The sequence below is a fragment of the Entelurus aequoreus genome, linkage group LG07 (genome assembly GCF_033978785.1).
Source record: "Entelurus aequoreus isolate RoL-2023_Sb linkage group LG07, RoL_Eaeq_v1.1, whole genome shotgun sequence".
NCBI classification, from domain to species: domain Eukaryota; kingdom Metazoa; phylum Chordata; class Actinopteri; order Syngnathiformes; family Syngnathidae; genus Entelurus; species Entelurus aequoreus.
This window is the reverse complement of record NC_084737.1, coordinates 82,333,151-82,357,278: the sequence shown is the minus strand read 5'-3', so window position 1 is coordinate 82,357,278 and position 24,128 is coordinate 82,333,151. Positions and strand designations below refer to the sequence as shown.

Genomic DNA, 24,128 nt, shown 5'->3' with positions numbered 1-24,128 from the left:
GCCACGGCGTGTAGTTACTGACAGTGGTTTTCCGAAGTGTTCCTGAGCCCATGTGGTGATATCCTTTACACACTGATGTGGCTTGTTGATGCAGTACCGCCTGAGGGATGGAATGTCACAGGCGTCCAATGTTGGTTTTCGGCCTTGTCGCTTACGTGCAGTGATTTCTCCACATTCTCTGAACCTTTAGATGATATTACGGACCGTGGATCGCAATAGTTTGTTGAGAAATGTCGTTCTTAAACTGTTGGACAATTTGTTGACAAAGTGGTGACCCTCGCCCCGTCCTTGTTTGTGAATGACTGAGCATTTCATGGAAGCTGCTTTTATACCCAATCATGGCACCCACCTGTTCCCAATGTGCCTGTTCACCTGTGGGATGTTCCAAATAAGTCTTTGATGAGCATTCCTCAACTTTATCAGTATTTATTGCCACCTTTCCCAACTTCTTTGTCACGTGTTGCTGCCATCAAATTATAAAGTTAATGACATCCTCGGTTCGGATCCCACATAAGGGCAAGGAAAAACTCACAACCCAGTGGGATGTCAATGTGAATGACTATGAGAAACCTTGGAGAGGACCACAATCCAAGATTGCAAGTTGTCCCTTTGCACAGATAGAAAAGTACAACTTCAGCACAATTGATAACAACTATAGCAACAGCCTTTAAGCATAAGAGTTGTTATACATAATTATTCTAGCAACCAGACGGAATCATTTCTCTCTCAATTGACTGTCTTTGATGTGTAAGTGTGCCAGTTTGTACAAACATTTCTCAGTTTTGCTAAATATGGACACAGAACAGTTTTTGTCTTGAGAAATCACATTGCGAATGCTCCAGTAAATGATTATAGTTGCATCTTTTCCTCCCAGTATTCTGGTCTTGCTGATGATCAGTAAATGTTCTGCATATACATGCGGACTAGGGACGTACAGATATTGTAAATACCGCGCGCGGTTTTTCACTTTCAAAGTCTTCACAAGAACGCCGTGATGCGTGAAGGTAGCAAACAAAAACTCAGCTTCTTTCTGCCGTTTCGTAGTCGATAAAGGGAATAGTTTTTCCTGAAAAAAATCATCTAAATCTATCCAAAACTAAGTTATTTTGTTAACATACACACAAAAAACCCTGGCGAAAACGTAACCTATTTGGCGGAGGTAAGAAAGTCTGCGTTGTGCAAAGCGCACACAAAAGATATTAGTGCACAGAAAAAATATTACAAGCCAGCGAAGCCAAAAGTGAAGTGAAGTCGAGTGAATTATATTTATATAGCGCTTTTCTCTAGTGACTCTCAGCAAAATTGTTATCCATTGCAGTGTGTATTTTTTTAAAAATACAAGTACCAAAGATTGTCACACACACACACTAGGTGTGGCAAAATAATTCTCTGAATTTGACCTGTGATCACCCCTGGGAGGTGAGGGGAGCAGTGAGCAGCAGCAATTTTGGTGATCTAACCCCCAATTCCAACCCTTGATGCTGAGTGCCAAGCAGGGAGGTAACGGCTCCCATTTTTAGAGTCTTTGGTATAATAATAATAATAATAATAATAATACCTGGGATTTATATAGCGCTTTTCTAAGTACCCAAAGTCGCTTTACATGTTAAAAACCCATCATTTATTCACACCTGGTGGTGGTAAGCTACTTTCGTAGCCACAGCTGCCCTGGGGTAGACTGACGGAAGCGTGGTATGACTCGGTCGGGGTTTGAACTCACGACCTACCACTGACTTTACACTTTTGCACACTACACACCGCAGTGTCCACCATAATGAATGTTTTTGTTTTTGCAGGGTGGCGACAACGATAATCCCAACTGTGTGGGCATCGACGGGGTCCTGGAGGCCTACTTCCAGAGCCTAAGAACCGTGCAGCTCTACGGACCCACCAACTTTGCACCTGTTATCAACAAAGTGGCCAAGTTAGTGTTTGCCAGCGTTCAGTCGCAGCTTTTTGCAAATCAATGTTTTCTAGTTAAGCTGCACCTGAGGTGCTTCTTATATGATACCGTTAAAGATTGCGCATGTTTTTTTACCGGCCCCGATGTGCGTACTGGTGTACTATGGGCCTAACCTGCGTGTGTTTGTGTGTTTCCCAGCTGTGCATCAGAGATAACAGATGGCTCACAGTACTTTGTCCTGTTAATGATCACAGATGGAGTTATATCTGATATGGTCCAAACCAAAGAGGCCGTGGTCAATGTGAGTAAACACACATGTTAGCACAGGCATGTTTCCAACACATTTCTTCACCTAACATTTCATTTACCCTGCCTATTATTTTTACTCTTGTAAACAATTCCCATATTTTTAGGTTTACTTGAGAAAGTGTAAAAGCTCAAATTAATCCGAACTCATTTAGAGTCGTAGCAACATTTCATGTTGTACAATTCCCTCCTAAATGCGTGTGATGGTATGTCCTACATAGAAATGTATGCAGCAGATATATTTATAGAATATATAGAACATAATAAAACGTACTGTATTGATCCCTGGGGGAAATTCAGCACCACAGTTCGCTCACAATATACAATAAACACTTAGGTATTTTTTACATGTGAATAACATAAATACGGTCTATTATAAAGCATTATTCACATGTGAATAACATAAATACAGTCTATTATACAACATTATTCACATGTGAATAACATAAATACAGTCTATTATACAGCATTATTCACATGTGAATAATGTAAATACAGTCTATTATACAGAATTATTCACATGTGAATAATATAAATACAGTCTATTATACAACATTATTCACATGTGAATAATATAAATACAGTCTATTATACAGCATTATTCACATGTGGAAAACATAAATACAGTCTATTATACAGCATTATTCACATGTGAATAGCATAAATACAGTCTATTATACAGAATTATTCACATGTGAATAATATAAATACAGTGTATTATACAGAATTATTCACATGTGAATAATATAAATACAGTCTGTTATACATAATTATTCACATGTGGAAAACATAAATACAGTCTATTATACAGAATTATTCACATGTGAATAATATAAATACAGTGTATTATACAGCATTATTCACATGTGAATAATATAAATACAGTCTATTATACAGTATTATTCACATGTGAATAATATGAATACAGTCTATTATACAGCATTATTCACATGTGAATAATATAAATACAGTCTATTATACAGAATTATTCACATGTGAATAATATAAATACAGTCTATTATACAGCATTATTCACATGTGAATAATATAAATACAGTCTATTATACAGCATTATTCACATGTGAATAACATAAATACAGTCTATTATACAGCATTATTCACATGTGAATACTATAAATACAGTCTATTATACAACATTATTCACATGTGAATAACATATATACAGTCTATTATACAGCATTATTCACATGTGAATAACATAAATACAGTATATTATACAACATTATTCACATGTGAATAACATAAATACAGTCTATTATACAACATTATTCACATGTGAATAACATAAATACAGTCTATTATACAACATTATTCACATGTGAATAACATAAATACAGTCTATTATACAGCATTATTCACATGTGAATAACATAAATACAGTCTATTATACAGCATTATTCACATGTGAATAATATAAATACAGTCTATTATACAACATTATTCACATGTGAATAATATAAATACAGTCTATTATACAGCATTATTCACATGTGAATAGTATAAATACAGTCTATTATACAGCATTATTCACATGTGAATAATATAAATACAGTCTATCATACAGCCTTATTCACATGTGAATAATATAAATATATTATGCATAGCAATACCAATTTAATCTGCTTTTGAATGGGTGAAGGCCCTCTTTTGAAACTGCTTTGTTTATTCAAAATAAAACAACTTTGTGTCTACGTTGCCATACTCAGAAAAGTCCAAATATTGTCGCTCTGTTCAAACTAAATTAAATGTTCGTCTTTAAAACTGGCTTCAAAACTGGCTACTCATATATATGAGTACGTATATGTGAGAAAATACGTACTCATATAGTAGTACAGTCGGCACAGTACAGTAAACTGACAGTTAATATTTCAACATTTAACATGTGACATTTCTAACAATTTTTAATATAAATAGTTCATGCACATTCAGATAAATTCTTCAAAATTACAATTAAAAAATTTCCGGGCTGTATATATGCGCACTAATTGACTGAAAGAGCACGCACTTGGCGTGATGATGTCATGTTATCCATGGAAAAATGCATTTTTAGACCATATGATTTGCCTGAGTGGCTAGGAGACCCCGAGAGTAACGAGCGCTTGCCTTGTTGCCTTTCCATTAAGAACAATACATTAGTTTTTAGTATAAGTAAATGTAATGCCGAGCGCATATCATTATGTCAAGATAATGGCACTAGCATTTACTTAATATAAGAATATTTTTCAACATATTGAGCAAAATGTCCTCTTTTTTTTCCCAAGAAAAGTGCACTTGTTATTAGTGAGAATATACTTATTTCAAGCTATTTTTGGGTTCGTTGAGGTTAGCTAATTTGACTTGTTTTGGAAAGTCTTGACAAGCCAAATTCTCTTGTTCTATTGGCAGATCATTTTGCTTAGTTCAAATAAAATAGCCCTAATTTTTGTATTATTTTTTCTTGTTTTTGAACACTGACTGTTTGCAGTGCCGTTGAACTCGGGTTGTGCGAGCCAGCGTTGTAGTGACGGATTAACAGCTCCAGCTTTTTTGTAGGGAAATTGAATCGATTTCGTGCTTCTTTTTTTTCAATTCTGACCGACGTGTGTGACGGCCACTTTGGCACACGGTGAATTCCCTTGTCTTGTCTGGCTGCTAAAAGTGTTCTCTCTCCCGTGCAGGCAGCATCACTCCCACTGTCCATAATCATTGTAGGCGTTGGACCGGCAGAGTTTGATGGTGAGTTCATTTGGTTTATTTCTATTTGCAAGGGGATTTGATTGATGCAGCAGCAACATTGTCTTCATTCAACACTCATGTTTCCTGTCACTTGAGAGGACGACTTGCCGCTAGCACAGCGTGACTGTAAAGCAGGGGTCAGCAACCTTTTTGAAAGCAAGAGCTACTTCTTGGGTAGTGATTAATGCGAAGGGCTACCAGTTTGATACACACTTCAATAAATTGGCAGAAATAGCCAATTTGCTCAATTTACCTTTAACTCTATGTTATTATTAATAATGAATGATATTTACACTTAATTGAACGGTTTAAAAGAGGAGAAAACACGAAAAAAATGACAATTAAATTTTGAAACATAGTTTATCTTCAATTTCGACTCTTTAAAATTCAAAATTCAACCGAAAAAAAGAAGAGTAATACTAGCTAATTCGAATCTTTTTGAAAAAATTAAAAAAATAATTTATGGAACATCATTAGTAATTTTTCCTGATTAAGATTAATTTTAGAATTTTGATGACATGTTTTAAATAGGTTAAACTCCAATCTACACTTTGTTAGAATATATAACAAATTGGACCAAGCTATATTTCTAACTAAGACGAATCATTATTTCTTCTAGATTTTCCAGAACAAAATTTTTAAAAGAAATTCAAAAGACTTTGAAATAAGATTTAAATTTGATTCTACAGATTTTCTAGATTTGCCAGAATATTCTTTTTGAATTTTAATCATAATAAGTTTGAAGAAATATTTCACAAATATACTTCGTCGAAAAAACAGAAGCTAAAATGAAGAATTAAATTAAAATGTATTTATTATTCTTTACAATTAAAAAAAATAAAATACTTGAACATTGATTTAAATTGTCAGGAAAGAAGAGGAAGGAATATAACAGGTAAAAAGGTATATGTGTTTAAAAATCCTAAAATCATTTTTAAGGTTGTATTTTTTCTCTAAAATTGTCTTTCTGAAAGTTATAAGAAGCAAAGTAAAAAAAAATCATGTATTTATTTAAACAAGTGAAGACCAAGTCTTTAAATATTTTCTTGGATTTTCAAATTTTATTTGACTTTTGTCTCTCTTAGAATTAAAAATGTCGGGCAAAGTGAGACCAGCTTGCTAGTAAATAAATACAATTTAAAAAATAGAGGCAGCTCACTGGTAAGTGCTGCTATTTGAGCTATTTTTAGAACAGGCCAGCGGGCTACTCATCTGGTCCTTACGGGCTACCTGGTGCCCGCGGGCACCGCGTTGGTGACCCCTGCTGTAAATGATATTTGTGGGTCGTGTTCTAAGTGCTTTGGAAGATATGCCAGCAAACATGCCACACAGATATCATTGACCTTTTATAGTCATTGGACAAATGGTTAATGGCTTATGGGCAATTAGTGCAAAGACGGCCATGTCTTCCAACTAATGGTGATCAAATTTGAAAGACATAGGCTAGTCCAGGGGTCGGCAACCCAAATCGTTGAAAGAGTCATATTGGACCAAAAATACAAAAAAAAAATCTGTCTGGAGCCGCAAAAAAATTAAAAACCTTATATAAGTGTTATAATGAAGACAACACATGATGTAAGTGTCTATATTAGTTATATTAGCCTACTATCAAAATGACTTTAAAAGTCTTATATAAGTGTTATAATGAAGACAACACATGATGTAAGTGTCTATATTAGTTATATTAGCCTACTATTAAAATGACATTAAAGGCCTACTGAAAGCCACTACTAGCGACCACGCAGTCTGATAGTTTATATATCAATGATGAAATCTTAACATTGCAACACATGCCAATACGGCCGGGTTAACTTATAAAGTGACATTTTAAATTTCCCGCCACAGTTCCGGTTAAAAACGTTTTATTATGCTGACGTATGCGTGTGACGTCACGAGGGCAAGGGAAGTATTCGGAGCCCGTAGAAAAAGCTCTATTTTCATTTCATAATTCCACAGTATTCTGGACATCTGTGTTGGTGAATATTTTGCAATTTGTTTAACGAACAATGGAGACAGCAAAGAAGAACGTTGTAGGTGGGATCGGTGTATTAGCGGCTGGCTGTAGCAACACAACAAGGACTACTTACCCTGATAGCGGACGCCTAGCCGATGCTTGCCGCCAAACCCACGGATGAAGTCCTTCGTCGCGCCGTCGATCGCTGGAACGCAGGTGAGCACGGGTGTTGATGAGCAGATGAGGGCTGGCGTAGGTGGAGCGCTAATGTTTTTATCATAGCTCTGTGAGGTCCGGTTGCTAAGTTAGCCTTAGCGTCGTTAGCAACAGCATTGTTAAGCTTTACCAGGCTGGAATGCATTAACCGTGTAGTTACATGTCCATGGTTTAATAGTATTGTTGATCTTCTGTCTATCCTTCCAGTCAGGGATTTATTTATTTTGTTTCTATCTGCATTTGAGAACGATGCTATCACGTTAGCTCAGTAGCTAAGTGTGTCACTGATGTATTGTCGTGGAGATAAAAGTATCCGAGGTGGTTTAAAATACAAATCCGTGATCCACAATAGAAAAAGGAGAGAGTGTGGAATCCAATGAGCCAGCTTGTACCTAAGTTACGGTCAGAGCGAAAAAAGATACGTCCTGCACTGCCTCTAGTTCTTCACTCTAACGTTCCTCATCCACGAATCTTTCATCCTCGCTCAAATTAATGGGGTAATCGTCGCTTTGTCGCTCCGAATCTCTCTCGCTGCATTGTAAATAAAGGAAAATTGTGAGGAATACTAGCTCCTGTGACGTCACGCTACTTCCGGTACAGGCAAGGCTTTTTTATCAGCGAGCAAAAGTTGCGAACTTTATCGTCAATGTTCTCTACTAAATCCTTTCAGCAAAAATATGGCAATATCGCGACATGATCAAGTATGACACATAGAATGGATCTGCTATCCCCGTTTAAATAAAAAAAATGCATTTCAGTAGGCCTTTAAAAGTCTTATATAAGTGTTATAATGAAGACAACACAAGTCTATATTAGCCTACTATCAAAATGACTATGTCGCCGGCTGACGCAAATCTTTGTTGACAGAAATGTTCGAATGTAATATTTATTGTACGCACATTTTTACAACATTGGGAAACATAACTAAAACGGAGGCTTTTCAGAGGGTGGGATAACTCCTGGAAATTACTGGCTTAGAATGGCCAAAGGTGTGTGTGTGTGTGTGTGTGTGTGTGTGTGTGTGTCTGTGTGTGTGTGTGTATGTGTGTGTGTGTGTGTGTGTGTGTGTGTGTGTGTGTGTGTGTGTGTGTGTGTGTGTGTGTGTGTGTGTGTGTGTGTGTGTGTGTGTGTGTGTGTGTGTGTGTTCACGTTGAAGCAAACAGAAACAGCTAATAAAACGCACCTAAAATACGAGGCATAACGATGCATTATGTACTTACAGCTAGCCTAAATAGCATGTTAGCATTGATTAGCTTGCAGTCATGCACTGACCAAACATGCCTGATTAGCACTCCACACGGAAAAACATCAACAAAGCTCACCTTTGTGCATTGGCGCACAGCATAAAAGGTTTGGTGGACAAATAGAGACAAAGAAGGAGTGGCATGAAGCACGCCTTTCTGTGGCAGCATCAAGGAAAGTTGTACATGTAAACAAACTACGGTGCGTTCAAGGATTTCCGAAGTTAGTAGGACAAGAAGGTGCGCGCCAAATACTCTCAGCAATGAGCTTGTTTAATATAAACAGTGGGATTTATACAAATGTTATGTTTGTCCTCCTACAGAAACCTTATTAAAACAAAATATATTTTGTTTTCCTCATCTTTTCCCATTTTCATACATTTTTGAAAAAGCTCCAGGGAGCCACTAGGGCGGCGCTAAAGAGCCACATGTGGCCCGGGAGCCGTGCGTTGCTGACCCCCGGGCTAGTCGGTCTCTTGAAGGTGTGTACCAAATTCTACGGTAATTCGAAGAATGGTCTTATAGTTACATCTAGGGTTGACCCAATACAACTTTTTCCACTTCCGATATGATACTACCGTATTTTCCAGACCATAGGGCGCACCGGATTATAAGGCGCACTGCCGATGAGCGGGTCTAGTCAGGTTTATTTTCACACAAAAGGCGCACCGGATTATAAGGCGCATTAAAGGGGTCATATTATTATTTATTTTTTCTAAATGTAAAAGACTTCCTTGTGGTCTACATCAGTGGTCCCCAACCACCGGGCCTCGGTCCGCGGACCGATAGGTACCAGGCCGCGCAAGAAGTACGTGAGTGTTTGTTTTTTCACGTGACAGTAAGTGTAGTTTTTCATGTCCACAGTTTCTGTCTAAGCTTTAGTTTTGTTCATAGCCAAGTTTGTTCTCCGCCTTGTGCGCACCTTTTGTTTGTACCCTTTTGTTTGTTTCTTGTTATAGTGTTAAATTAAATCATGTATATACCTTCAAGCCATGACTGGTCTGGTCCGATTGAATTCCGGGAAAACCATCCACTCAGCCAGCTGCAAGATAGTCCACGTCATGACAGCTACAAAGTAAACAAAAACAGAATGCTGGACGACAGCAAAGACTTACTGTGGAGCAAAGATGGCGTCCACAATGTACATCCGAACATGACATGACAATCGACAATATCCCCACGAAGAAGGATAAAAATAAAGTAGATGCGGGGAATATCGCTCAAAGGAAGACATGAAACTGCTACGGGAAAATACCAAAAAAAGAGAAAAAGCCACCAAAATAGGAGCGCAAGACAAGAAGTAAAACACTACACACAGGAAAACAGCAAAAAACTCAAAATAAGTCAGGGCGTGATGTGACAGGTGGTGACAGTACACCTACTTTGAGACAAGAGCTATAGTGATGCATGCTTGGTTATGCTTTAAAGTCATATCCAACAACAACTTTTTACTGTCAACTGAGTTTCCTTTTTTGATGATTTCTGCTGGTGGTGTGTCTCCGCATTTTTTCAACGCAAAAAATGTGCCTTGGCTCAAAAAAGGTTGAAAAACACTGCATAGATGATGTTTTATAGAACATCTGATAGTCTCTTAAGGATGTGCCGCTTTGTGGGCGCTCTTATTTACGTGGCTCCCCCGTCATCTTTGTCGTAGCGGTGTAGCGTGCAAGGACGGGAGTGGAAGAAGTGTCAAAAGATGGCGCTAACTCTTTTAATGACATTCAGACTTTACTTCAATCAATAACGGAGCAGCATCTCCTCATCCGTGGCTCACTAGTGCAACAACAACGCCCGAAATGTGTCCCGTGAAAAAACGTTAACAACTAAATTTCCTTGGGTGAATAATGTCAATTCACTACACCGGTATGTTTTAGCGCTTTCATGGCGAGTTTGCTGACAGATATAAGTAAGAACTTTACGCTACTTTGTGTTAGAAATAGAAACAGCGGAGGACAACAAGAAGTTAGAGAAAATGAAAAAGCTTATTGACAACGGTGACAACAGACTACAAAAGCGGACCCGCGAAAATTTTCAGGACGAATGCAGATCCCAAATACACATCAGCAGGTACCAGAAGATAAGAAAAGTTGGTTTTGCATAATATTGCGAAACAAATCGCCCGATAAAATGTCTGCTAATAGGTGCCATTTTGCGGTCCTCATACACAAACCATACTAAGACTCGTATGTTGAAGAGTTTGTCTTACTACCTTAGCCGTAACGCGCCGACAATCCATGAAGCGCCATAGCTTTTAGAGTGCCGTGTGTAATGTTCTATATTCTCAATGGAACATTTAAAGTTTTGGTGTTTTTTACCGGCGTCATATTGCAGTCTACACTTATTTCTTATGTGTGACTGCCATGTCCTGGTTACACTTATCATTAAAGGCCTACTGAAATGATTTTTTTTTTATTCAAACGGGGATAGCAGATCCATTCTATGTGTCATACTTGATCATTTCGCGATATTGCCATTTTTTTTTTTCTGAAAGGATTTAGTAGAGAACATCGACGATAAAGTTCGCAACTTTTGGTCGCTGATAAAAAAAGCCTTGCCTGTACAGGAAGTAGCATGACGTCAACAGTTAAAAGGCTCCTCACATTTTCTTATCGTTTTCAATGCAGCTAGAGCGATTCGGACAGAGAAAGCGACGATTACTCCATTAATTTGAGCGAGGATGAAAAATTTGTGGATGAGGAACGTCAGAGTGAAGGACTAGAATGCAGTGCAAGACATATATTTTTCCGCTCTGACCGTAACTTAGGTACAAGCTGGCTCATTGGATTCCACACTCTCTCCTTTTTCTATTGTGGATGACGGATTTGTATTTTAACCCACCTGGGATACTATATCCTCTTGAAAATGAGAGTCCAGAACGCCAAATGGACATTCACAGTGACTTTTATCTCCACGACAATACATCGGCGAAGCTCTTTAGCTACGGAGCTAACGTGATAGCATCGTGCTTAAATGCAGATAGAAACAAAATAAATAAACCCCTGACTGGAAGGATAGACAGAAGATCAACAATACTATTAAACCATGGACATGTAACTACACGGTTAATGCTTTCCAGCCTGGCGAAGCTTAACAATGCTGTTGCTAACGACGCCATTGAAGCTAACTTAGCTACGGGACCTCACAGAGCTATGTTGAAACCATTAGCTATCCACCTACGCCAGCCAGCCCTCATCTGCTCATCAACACCCGTGCTCACCTGCGTTCCAGCGATCGACGGAAGAACGAAAGACTTCACCCGATCATCCGTGCGGTCGGCGGCTAGCGTCGGATAGCGCGTCTGCTATCCAAGTCAAAGTCCTCCTGGTTGTGTTGCTGCAGCCAGCCGCTAATACACCGATCCCACCTACAACTTTCTTCTTTGCAGTCTCCATTGTTCATTAAACAAATTGCAAAAGATTCACCAACACAGATGTCCAGAATACTGTGGAATTTTGAGATGAAAACAGAGCTTTTTTGTATTGGATTCAATGTGTCCGAATACTTCCGTTTAACTATTGACGTCACACGCATACGTCATCATACATAGACCTTTTCAACCGGAAGTTTCCTGGGAAATGTAAAATGTCACTTTATAAGTTAACCCGGCCGTATTGGCATGTGTTGCAATGTTAAGATGTCATCATTGATATATAAACTATCAGACTGCGTGGTCGCTAGTAGTGGCTTTCAGTAGGCCTTTAAACCATTTATCAAATAAAATAGCTTCGAGGTTGGTAAGCACAAACCAAAATGATTCCGTACATTAGGCGCACCGGGCTTTAAGGCGCACTGTCGATTTTTGAGAAAATTAAAGGATTTTAAGTACCTTATAGTCTGAAAAGTACGGTAATATTACTCAAAATTTAAACACATAGGCTAGTCGGTCTCTTAAAGGTGTGTACCAACTTCTACGGTAATTCGACCAAAGGTCTTAAAGTTACATATAGGGTTGTTCCAATACAACTTTTTTCCACTTTCGGTACAATTCTAATATCGGAGCTTTGAGTGTTGGCCGATACGATATTATTCCGATACGTTATCAGCCGAAATCATAGTACATACTGTCCCTATTTTTGTAGTGTAGAATGTTTGAAAAGGTTTGATCAAGTGGACATTACAGAGAACGATGGTAAGTATGAAAAACAGTCTTGATTTGTGTTTTGGCGACACCTAGTTGTCACAATAATTGATTCAATCAAAAGCATGGCGTTAAATGATTCGGACATGTTTGTTACTGAATACTTTCTAATACATTTCTGCCTTGGAGACTTTTTGTGTGTCAGGAATACGCAACTATAATTATTTGAGACTACTTTCTATGGACAAATAGTTTTTTTACTCGCAATATTGTCCAGTTAAGGACACTTATTACGTCTGTCCTGCTTTTGTGCTTAGCTGTTTTGTATAGTCGCTGCTAGCTCTTGTCCTTTGGCCAACCATGTTTACTCTTTTTAATGGACTTCACAAAAATACAAGGACATATCAACCTTGTGTGCTTATTGGAGGACATTTAGATAATAACTGTCTGTACAAGTAAACGTGCGTCAGGACTGCCTGTATCGCAGATTTTAGATGCAAATCATTCCATTTTTTTGCTGTTATTGGACTGATATCCAACACTTCACCTCTCGAAATACCGTGATTGATATCACCACACGGACACGGCTGGAGATACTATGCAGAAACACACTTGCACACTACCATGCCATACCATACCAACTTAATTTATAAAGCCCTTTAAAAACAGCCACAGTTGAATAACAAAGGGCTGTACACCACAAAGAAATACAGGCAAAGGACAGACTAAAAAAAAACATTTAAAACAGAGGTAAAATACACATTAAAAAAGCAAATACAAATTATCTTAAATCATCAATTTGTTAGATAAAAGCAGTTCAAAACAGTTTAAAGTATCATGCTGGGTTTGGTCTTTCCCTGATTACATGGCGACAGCTGTTTCTAAAGGAAGGGGGGTCGTAAACAGCCGTCGCCTTTGGTTACAAAACAGTTCAAAGAAAAGGTGCCTGGAGGGGGGGTCAGGTCCTGCTTCCTCTCCGCTTTGTAGATCTCGGATCAAGACAAAACCTTCCTGTGGATTACAATAGCTCAAAGAAACCCACACCTTCACGTCGCTTCTCATCCTACACAGTGGAGTTTTACAAGCCTTTTGATCGGTAAGATCAAAAACAGCTTTTGTCTGCTCGCCGGGAACTCATTGAAACACAACATTTTGTGATAACTTAGATACAATTATTCTGACAGTAGTGCACTTGGTATTAGTGAGAATGTACTTATTTTAAGGTATTTTTGGGTTCATTGAGGTTAGCTAATTAGGGACCGAGTCCCTTTGCGACAGAGGACCCTATTGTATTTCTAGTATTTTATTATTATACCGCCGCCTCTTTGAGTTGTAATTTGACCCCCTTAACATGCTTCAAAACTCACCAAATTGGACACACACATCAGGACTGGCGAAAATTGCGATCTAATCAAAAAACCAAACCCCAAAACTCAAAATTGCGCTCAAGCGCCCCCTAGGAAGAAAACACAGACAAAACTGCCTCTAACTCCCAGTAGGAATGTCATAGAGACATGAAACAAAAACCTCTATGTAGGTCTCACTTAGACCTATATTTCATACACTGACAACCCCCAGCAAAAATCAACAGGAAGTTTGCAATTCCCCCTTCAAAACAAAAGTTGAGTAAAAACAGTCACCTTTTTTCAAACATTATCTCCTCTGAGCGCGTTTGTCGTGTCGGCTTCGAACTAGCACAGGAGAGGGATTGAACCCTTCTGATTAAAAGTTGATGAAAGAGTTTTAATTAGTGCTCCGGTTTGGATTTTATGAGCCCTCAAAGTGGGTCCCGTCCATCGCTGCTTGCAGCTTTCATTTGACTTGTTTTGGAAAGTCTTGACAAGCCAAATGTTCTTGTTCTATTGGCAGATCATTTTGCTTAGTTCAAATAAAATACACCTATTTGTTGTATTTTTTTTCTTGTTGCAGTGTACTTTTGTGTATTGTATTGCTTCTTTATCACTGTATTGCGTGAAGAGCAACAATATTACCAGAATATCCCCCAAACGATTAATAAATGACTTCTAAATCTGATTCCGAAAACAAACATACACAACAATACACAACAGTTGTTTGGCTCGATGCACAATTCTCCGGCCACAGGAACCAAAAAACAAGTCCAAATAAATGGTCAGCCCTGTGATTTGCTACGGTCGCCAAGCTATAATTGAAGGTAAGGTGGATTTCTCTGGTGATTTCGTCGCTTTCTCCACAAAAGCCCCTCTGTTTTATTTTCGATCAATAGCAATATATCTATTAGTGATCAAATGTGACGAGGCTGACACGTGGTGATGCTTCGTTAGTTGCAGCAAACGGCCTTGAATCGATTTATTTAAATGTTGGACCGTATTGAAGCTGGAGTTTAATCTCAGTGAGGCGTGACCGCATCATCAGGATTGTCCTTTTAGTTCCTGTTGATGCAGCAATTGGATGCGGGGGGTGAGGTGGCCCATTTGCAACGCTGTTGCACACTGAGACAAAACTAATGCAAATAATATACGTGCAAGCGCATTATGCATATGTAACCTTTGACATCTTCCCATGACTCGTCTATAAATATACATACAGTCGTGGTCAAAAGTTGACATGCACTTGTAAAGAACATCATGTCATGCACTTGTAAAGAACATCATGTCATGGCTGTCTTGACTTCCTAATCATTTCTACAACTCCTTATTTGTTTGTGATGTAGTGATTGGAGCACATACTTGTTGGTCGCAAAAAACATTCATGAAGTTTGGTTCTATTTATTAATTTATTATGGCTCTACTGAAAATGTGAGCAAATCTGCTGGGTCAAAAGTATACATACAGCAATGTTAATACAAACCCCGTTTCCATATGAGTTGTGTAATGGTGTTAGATGTAAATATAAACGGAATAGAATAATTTGAAAATCATTTTCAAGCCATATTCAGTTGAATATGCTACAAAGACAACATATTTCATGTTCAAACTCATAAACATTTTATTTTTTGGCAAATAATCATTAACTTTATAATTTGATGGCAGCAACACGTGACAAAGAAGTTGTGAAAGGTGGCAATAAATACTGATAAAGTTGAGGAATGCTCATCAAACACTTATTTGGAACATCCCACAGGTGAACAGGCTAATTGGGAACAGGTGGGTGCCATGATTGGCTATAAAAGTAGATTCCATGAAATGCTCAGTCATTCACAAACAAGGATGGGGCGAGGGTCACCACTTTGTCAACAAATGCCTGAGCAAATTGTTGAACAGTTTAAGAACAACCTTTCTCAAGCAGCTATTGCAAGGAATTGAGGGATTTCACCATCTACGCTCCGTAATATCATCAAAGGGTTCAGAGAATGTGGAGAAATCACTGCACGTAAGCAGCTAAGCCCGTGACCTTCCACCCCTCAGGCTGTACTGCATCAACAAGCCACATCAGTGTGTAAAGGATATCACCACATGGGCTCAGGAACACTTCAGAAACCCACTGTCAGTAACTACAGTTGGTCGCTACATCTGTAAGTGCAAGTTAAAACTCTCCTATGCAAGGCGAAAACCGTTTATCAACAACACCCAGAAACGCCGTCGGCTTCGCTGGGCCTGAGCTCATCTAAGATGGACTGATACAAAGTGGAAAAGTGTTCTGTGGTCTGACGAGTCCACATTTCAAATTGTTTTTGGAAACTGTGGACGTCGTGTACTCCGGACCAAAGAGGAAAAGAACCATCCGGATTGTTCTAGGCGCAAAGTGTAAAAGGCAGCATGTGTGATGGTATGGGGGTGTATTAGTGGCCAAGACATGGGTAACTTACACATCTGTGAAGGCACCATTAATGCTGAAAGGTACATACAGCTTTTGGAGCAACATATGCTGCCATCCAAGCAACGTTACCATGGACGCCCCTGCTTATTTCAGCAAGACAATGCCAAGCCACGTGTTACATCAACATGGCTTCATAGTAAAAGAGTGCGGGTACTAGACTGGCCTGCCTGTAGTCCAGACATTGAAAATGTGTGGCACCTGCAATGTGAGAAGGGAGACCCCCGGACTGTTGAACAACTTAAGCTGTACATCAAGCAAGAATGGGAAAGAATTCCACTTCAAAAATGTGTCTCCTCACTTCCCAAACCTTTACTGAGTGTTGTTAAAAGGAAAGGCCATGTAACACAGTGGTGAACATGCCCTTTCCCAACTACTTTGGCACGTGTTGCAGCCATGAAATTCTAAGTTAATTATTATTTGCGGAAAAAATAAATAAAGTCTATGAGTTTGAACATGAAATATGTTGTCTTTGTAGCATATTCAACTGAATATGGCTTGAAAAGGATTTGCAAATCATTGTATTCCGTTTATATTTACATCTAACACCATTTCCCAACTCATATGGAAACGGGGCTTGTAAGTTCATCAAAGAAGCAAACTTCATGAATGTAAGTATGTAAGTATGAGCTCCAATCACTACATCACAACAACATAAGAGTTGTAGAAATGATTGTAAAGTCAAGACAGCCATGACAGGATGATCTTCACAAGTATGTCAGCTTTTGACCACGGCTGTATGTCCATAAAAGCATCATAATGGAGGTGCAGCATACGAGCACATTGTGCCTGCAGATGCTATAATGACTTTGAAACTACGTGTCACCTGCAATGTAAACATCTCCACTCCTCTTTAAGTAAGACGTGACCTTTTTTATTTTTTGCTGGGCCTAAAGTGTTCCATCCACGCTCCACTAGATAACTTTTCTTCTTCACACGCCGCCCTCCATCAGGATAATAATTGTCATTTCCCCCTCCATGGCTGGGATGTTGAGTCACGCTCTCTCACACTGTCTTTTTCCTCTCTCTCTGGCGGCGCTTTTAGCCATGGAAGAGCTGGATGGAGATGAGGTGAGAGTATCCTCCAGAGGGCGCCTGGCGGAGAGAGACATTGTTCAGGTACTCATCATCATTCCATTCAACTTAGCGGGACGGGTTTTAGCGGCGGCGTGATACAGCACACGAGAGCACGCTGGTGGGAGGCTTCAATTGGACACCAAATTGCTTGAATAGTCTATTTATCATGTTTTTTTGTTTTTTTTTACGAGACAAACCTTACTCACCGTTTATATGTTCCTTTACAGCATTACTCAACATGGACTTTATACTGTTCAGGCTACTGTTGACAGCCAGCAACAGCATTGTATTTCTTAATAATAATGGAGCAATATAACAACAAACTACTACTACTAATAATGATAACAACAAGTATGATAATAATACATTGTTTGTCTAATATGGGAAGTAATGTATCACTGCATAATTTTGTGATTTTACAAAATGTTTTTTTTATTTTTTTTATTTGACTAGGCAAGATGCCATTATTTCAATAGTTATTTTTTCTTTGCCATGAATTAAAAAATATATTTTTTTTTTAAGGGGCTTGTTTCTGTCTTCCATAGAAAAAAAGAAAAAAGATGAATATGTAGAAAATATATATATCAAATATACATATAGTGTGTGATTGTATGTATATATATATATATATATATATATATATATATATATATATATATATATATATATATATATATATATATATATATATATATATATATATATATATATATATATATATATTAATTAAATACAATTAAAAAAAATAATAATAATATTATTTATATATATATATATATATATATATATATATATATATATATATATATATATATATATATATATATATATATATATATATATATACACACACTACCGTTCAAAAGTTTGGGGTCACCCAAACAATTTAGTGGAATAGCCTTCATTTCTAAGAACAAGAATAGACTGTCGAGTTTCAGATGAAAGTTCTCTTTTTCTGGCCATTTTGAGCGTTTAATTGACCCCACAAATGTGATGCTCCAGAAACTCAATCTGCTCAAAGGAAGGTCAGTTTTGTAGCTTCTGTAACGAGCTAAAGTGTTTTCATATGTGTGAACATGATTGCACAAGGGTTTTCTAATCATCAATTAGCCTTCTGAGCCAATGAGCAAACACATTGTACCATTAGAACACTGGAGTGATAGTTGCTGGAAATGGGCCTCTATACACCTATGTAGATATTGCACCAAAAAGCAGACATTTGCAGCTAGAATAGTCATTTACCACATTAGCAATGTATAGAGTGTATTTCTTTCAAGTTAAGACAAGTTTAAAGTTATCTTCATTGAAAAGTACAGTGCTTTTCCTTCAAAAATAAGTACATTGACCCCAAACTTTTGAATGGTAATGTGTGTATATATATATATATATATATATATATATATATATATATATATATATATATATATATATATATATATATATATATATATATATATATATATATATATATATATATATATATATATATATATATATATATATATATATATATATATATATATATATATACATAAATTTATATATATATATACATAAATGTATATATATATATACATAAATGTATGTATATGTAAGTATATAAATATATATATATATATGTAAGTATATAAATATATATATATGTATGTATGTATATAAATATATATATATGTATGTATGTATATAAATATATATATATATATACATAAATGTATTTATGTATAAATATATATATATATATATATATATATATATATATATATATATATATATATATATATATATATATATATATATATATATATATATATATATATATATATATATATATATATATATATATATATATATATATATGTCTTAATTAGATTATCCAAAAAATAGTGCTCGATACCGTGGTAGAGCGTAATATGTATGTGTGGGAAAAAATCACAAGACTATTTCATCTCTACAGGCCTGTTTCATGAGGAAACCCCTCATGAAACAGGCCTGTAGAGATGAAATAGTCTTGTGATTTTTTCCCACACATACATATATATATATGTATATATATATATATATATATATATATATATATATATATATATATATATATATATATATATATATATATATATATATATATATATATATATATATATATATATATATATATATATATATATATATATATATATATATATATATGTATGTATGTATGTATGTATACATGTATATATATGTATGTATGTATGTATGTATGTATGTATGTATATACTGTATATATATAAATACATACATACATACATACATATACCATGTATATATATATATATATATATATATATATATATATATATATATATATATATATATATATATATATATATATATATATATATATATATATATATATATATATATATATATATATATATACATATATATATATATATATATATATATATATATATATATATATATGTATGTATGTATATGTATATGTATATGTGTATATATATATATATATTCTATTCTTTTTGGATAATCTAATTAAGACATATATATATATATATATATATATATATATATATATATATATATATATATATATATATATATATATATATATATATATATATATATATATATATATATATATATATATATATATATATGTGTGTGTGTGTATATATTTATATATATATATATATATATATGTGTGTGTATATATATACGATATTTACTTGTTTGTCGTGTAAGTCCTCAAAAACAGTAGAGTGCTCCTCTCATGAGGAGGATCTTTGACTCAAGTTTTGGCAGTGCAGTAGGTGTTGCGAAACAGCAGTGCGCTCCTGTCAAATTGAGGGTCTTTCACTCATGTTTTTGTAGTGAGTCCTCAAATCGGGTGTCTTTGACACCCGATAAAAAAAACCCAGCAAACTTCTCTTTGCACATAGACAATCTTTTTTTTAGGATTTTCTAAAAAAAAAAAACGAGCCCGTCCTGTCGTATACAATAGAGGATCTTTGAATGGTGTTTCTGTACTAAGTCCTGTGCTCGCTTTACATAAATGATCTTTGACAAGCGTTGTTACTCTCCTGATGTTTGATAGTTGCAGTTAATCATTCAAAACAGCAGGGTGCTCCTTTTTTGACTTTTTGAAATCAATCCCTGCTTTGCATCTTGTCCTGAAGGCTCTATTTGTGTTGTTTTGTTCACTTCATTTCCAATAAAAGTGAAACAATTCTCGTTTTCGTGCAACGGCAAGAATGGACTGAAACAAGGAACTCCACATAAATGTGTTTCCGTTTTGTTCCCTGCCGCTCCAGTTTGTTCCATTCCGGGAATACGTGGACAGATCTGGAAACCAGGTCCTCAGCATGGCCCGGCTGGCTAAGGACGTCCTGGCCGAGATCCCGGACCAGCTGCTGTCTTTCATGAAGAGTCGAGGGATCGAACCGCGGCCGGCCCGCTCAACCTCGCCGCTCCCTTAGCCCGCCTTTGCGGCGGCGCCCGCAAACACTCCCTCACACGTCCTCGCCAGGGAAGTCACTCAATCCAAGCAATGGTCTCTCCTCGCCGCTTCAGCAGGATCCAAACTCACAAAACTCCTGGCAAATATTTATCAACCACGTTGTCCGCTAGTGCTGATGTGTGGAATATTCATTGTTGCTCTTTTTTTCACGGAAAAATATGGACCTTCTTTCAGCAAGACGGCTCAAATCCAACGGAACGCCAATTCGATCGTAACTCGGAAGTGAAGGTCTTGTTTGCGGCAGATTGAACGCACCAGAGTGTTTACACTGTAGAAAAGCTCAATAAAATGTAGTATTTACAATAAAAACCAATGGCAGGTCAGTGGGCAGAATATAACAGTAAAACTTACGTTGTTGCAGCATTGAAAACTGATGCCACTCCCATTTTGACCGCAAGAATCCTGGGATTTTACGGTGCATTACGTAAAAACTGTACCGTTGTTATTTTTACGGGAAAATTCTGATGACTGAGCTGACAGTTTTTTAAGGTAAAATATACAGGTTTTATTTTACAATGCATTGCTGTCCATTTGAAGAAAAAAAAACTGTACCGCTATAATTTTACGGTAAAATTTTGGCAACCGTTATTTAAAAAAAAATGTAAATCTAAATGAAAATCTACAGTAAATGTTTTTAGAGTGAATTACCGTACAAAAAAACCAGTAAAGCTGTTCATTTTAAGGTACAATTCTGACTGAGCTTTCAGTTTTTTATCGTAAAATCTACCGTAGTGTTTTTACAGTGTATTACTGTAAACAGAAAAACGTTACCGTTTGTTATTTTTACGGGAAAACTCAGATGACTGAACTGACAGTTTTTTAAGGTAAAATATACAGGGTTTTTTTTACAGTGCATTACTGTAAATGGAAAAATGTTACCGTTTGTTATTTTTACGGGAAAATTCTGATGACTGAGCTGACAGTTTTTTAAGCTAAAATATATACCGTAATTTCCGGACTATAAGCCGCACCTGACTATAAGCCGCACCAGCTAAATTTAGGGGAAAATACAGATTGCTCCATATATTAGCCGCACCCGACTATAAGCCGCAGGGTTTTGATGTGTAATTAGCGTAGTATATAGTGTAATTAGCGTAGTATATAGGGGTTCCTGCTACCACGGAGGGGATTGTCGGGACAGAGATGACTGTTTGGGAACGCAAAGCGTCCCATTTATTAACAATAAATCTTTCAATCATTCAATCAAACTTTCACATCTTTGACATGGCGAACAGCATTCGTGCAGAGTACAAATAATACAACGGTGCAAAGTAATACAAAGTGCCCGCCTGTACGTTATCAAAATAACCAGCCTACCGGTATATGAAAAGTCAGTCTTTAATCATTGTGTCATCGTCTTCCTCCTGCGTACTAAAACCACCCAAATCCTCTTCGTCGGTGTCGGAGAAGAACAGGCCGTAAATAAGCCGCACCCTTGTATAAGCCGCAGGGACCAGAACGAGGGGAAAAAGTAGCGGCTTATAGTCCGGAAATTACGGTAGTTGTTTTTTTTTTTACAGTGCACTACTGTACATTTGAAAAAAAAAAAACTGTAACGCTATTAATTTTACGGTAAAATTTTGCCAACCAGTATTAAAAAAAAAATCTAAATCTAAATGAAAATCTACGGTAGTTGTTTTTAGAGTGAATTACCATTAAAAAAAACAGTAAAGCTGTTCATTTTAAGGTATAATTCTGACTGAGCTTTCAGTTTTTTATCGTAAAATCTACAGTAATGTTTTTACAGTGCATTACTGTAAACGTAAAAACTGTACCGTTGTTATTTTTACGGGAAAATTCTGATGACTGGGCTTACAGTTTTTTAAGGTAAAATATACCGTTTTTTGTTTTTTTTTACAGTGCATTGCTGTCCATTTGAAGGAAAAAAAACAGTACCGCTATAATTTTACGGTAAAATTTTGGCAACCGGTATTTAAAAAAAAATGTAAATCTAAATGAAAATCTACAGTAAATGTTTTTAGAGTGAATTACCGTACAAAAAAAACAGTAAAGCTGTTCATTTTAAGGTACAATTCTGAGCTTTCAGTTTTTTATCGTAAAATCTACTGTAGTGTTTTTACAGTGTGTTACTGTAAACAGAAAAACGTTACCGTTTGTTATTTTTACGGGAAAACTCTGATGACTGAACTGACAGTTTTTTAAGGTAAAATATACCGTTTTGTTTTTTTTACAGTGCATTACTGTACATTTGAAGAAAAAAAAACTGTAACACTATTCATTTTACGGTAAAATGTTGGCAACCAGTATTAAAAAAAAAATCTAAATCTAAATGAAAATCTACGGTAGTTGTTTTTAGAGTGAATTACCATAAAAAAAAAAACAGTAAAGCTGTTCATTTTAAGGTACAATTCTGACTGAGCTTTCAGTTTTTTATCGTAAAATCTACAGTAATGTTTTTACAGTGCATTACTGTAAACGTAAAAACTGTACCGTTGTTATTTTTACGGGAAAATTCTGATGACTGAGCTGACAGTTTTTTAAGGTAAAATATTTTGTTTTTGTTTTTTTTACAGTGCATTACTGTACATTTAAAGAAAAAAAACTGTACCGCTATTAATTTTACAGTAAATTACTGTACAAAAAAAAACAGTAAAGCTGTTAATTTTAAGGTAAAATTCTGACTGAGCTTTCAGTTTTTTATCGTAAATTCTACCGTAGTGATTTTACAGTGTATTACTGTAAATGTAAAAACATTACCGTTTGTTATTTTTACGGGAAAATTCTGATGACTGAGCTGACAGTTTTTTAAAGTAAAAAAAAAACTGTAACGCTATTAATTTTGACGGTCAAATTTTGGCAACCAATATTAAAAAAAAAAATCTAAATCTAAATGAAAATCTACGGTCGTTGTTTTTAAGAGTGAATTACCGTACAAAAAAAACAGTAAAGCTGTTCATTTTAAGGTTCAATTCTGACTGAGCTTTCAGTTTTTTATCGCAATATCTACGGTAGTGTTTTTACAGTGTATTACTGTATTTGGAAAAAAAACAACCACAGTTATTTTTACGGTAAAAATCTGGTGACTGAGCCGACAGTTTTTTCATGTAAAATATACCGTAGTTGTTTTTACAGTGCATTACTGTACATTTGAAGAGGAAAAAACTGTACCGCTATTAATTTTACAGTAACATTTTGGCAAACAGTATTTTTTTAAAAATCTAAATCTAATTTAAAATCTACGGTACTTGTTTTTAGAGTGAATTACCTTACACAACGATAGTAAAGCTGTTAATTTGAAGGTACAATTCTGACTGAGCTTTCAGTATTTTATCGTAAATTCTACC

General features: G+C 36.0%; 1 protein-coding gene across 1 annotated transcript in view; it reads left to right on the top strand.

Annotated features, from left to right (window-relative positions):
* The window catches only part of LOC133654328 (copine-9-like), a 249,625-nt gene extending 227,929 nt beyond the window's left edge, over positions 1–21,696 (top strand). The window contains exons 17-21 of the mRNA XM_062054640.1: positions 1,797–1,924; positions 2,102–2,204; positions 4,888–4,945; positions 17,275–17,348; positions 20,618–21,696. Of these exons, the coding sequence (XP_061910624.1) occupies positions 1,797–1,924; positions 2,102–2,204; positions 4,888–4,945; positions 17,275–17,348; positions 20,618–20,782 (528 nt within the window). The 3' untranslated portion in view covers positions 20,783–21,696. The remainder of the gene's footprint in view (positions 1–1,796; positions 1,925–2,101; positions 2,205–4,887; positions 4,946–17,274; positions 17,349–20,617) is intronic.
* The last annotated feature ends 2,432 nt before the right edge of the window (positions 21,697–24,128 follow it).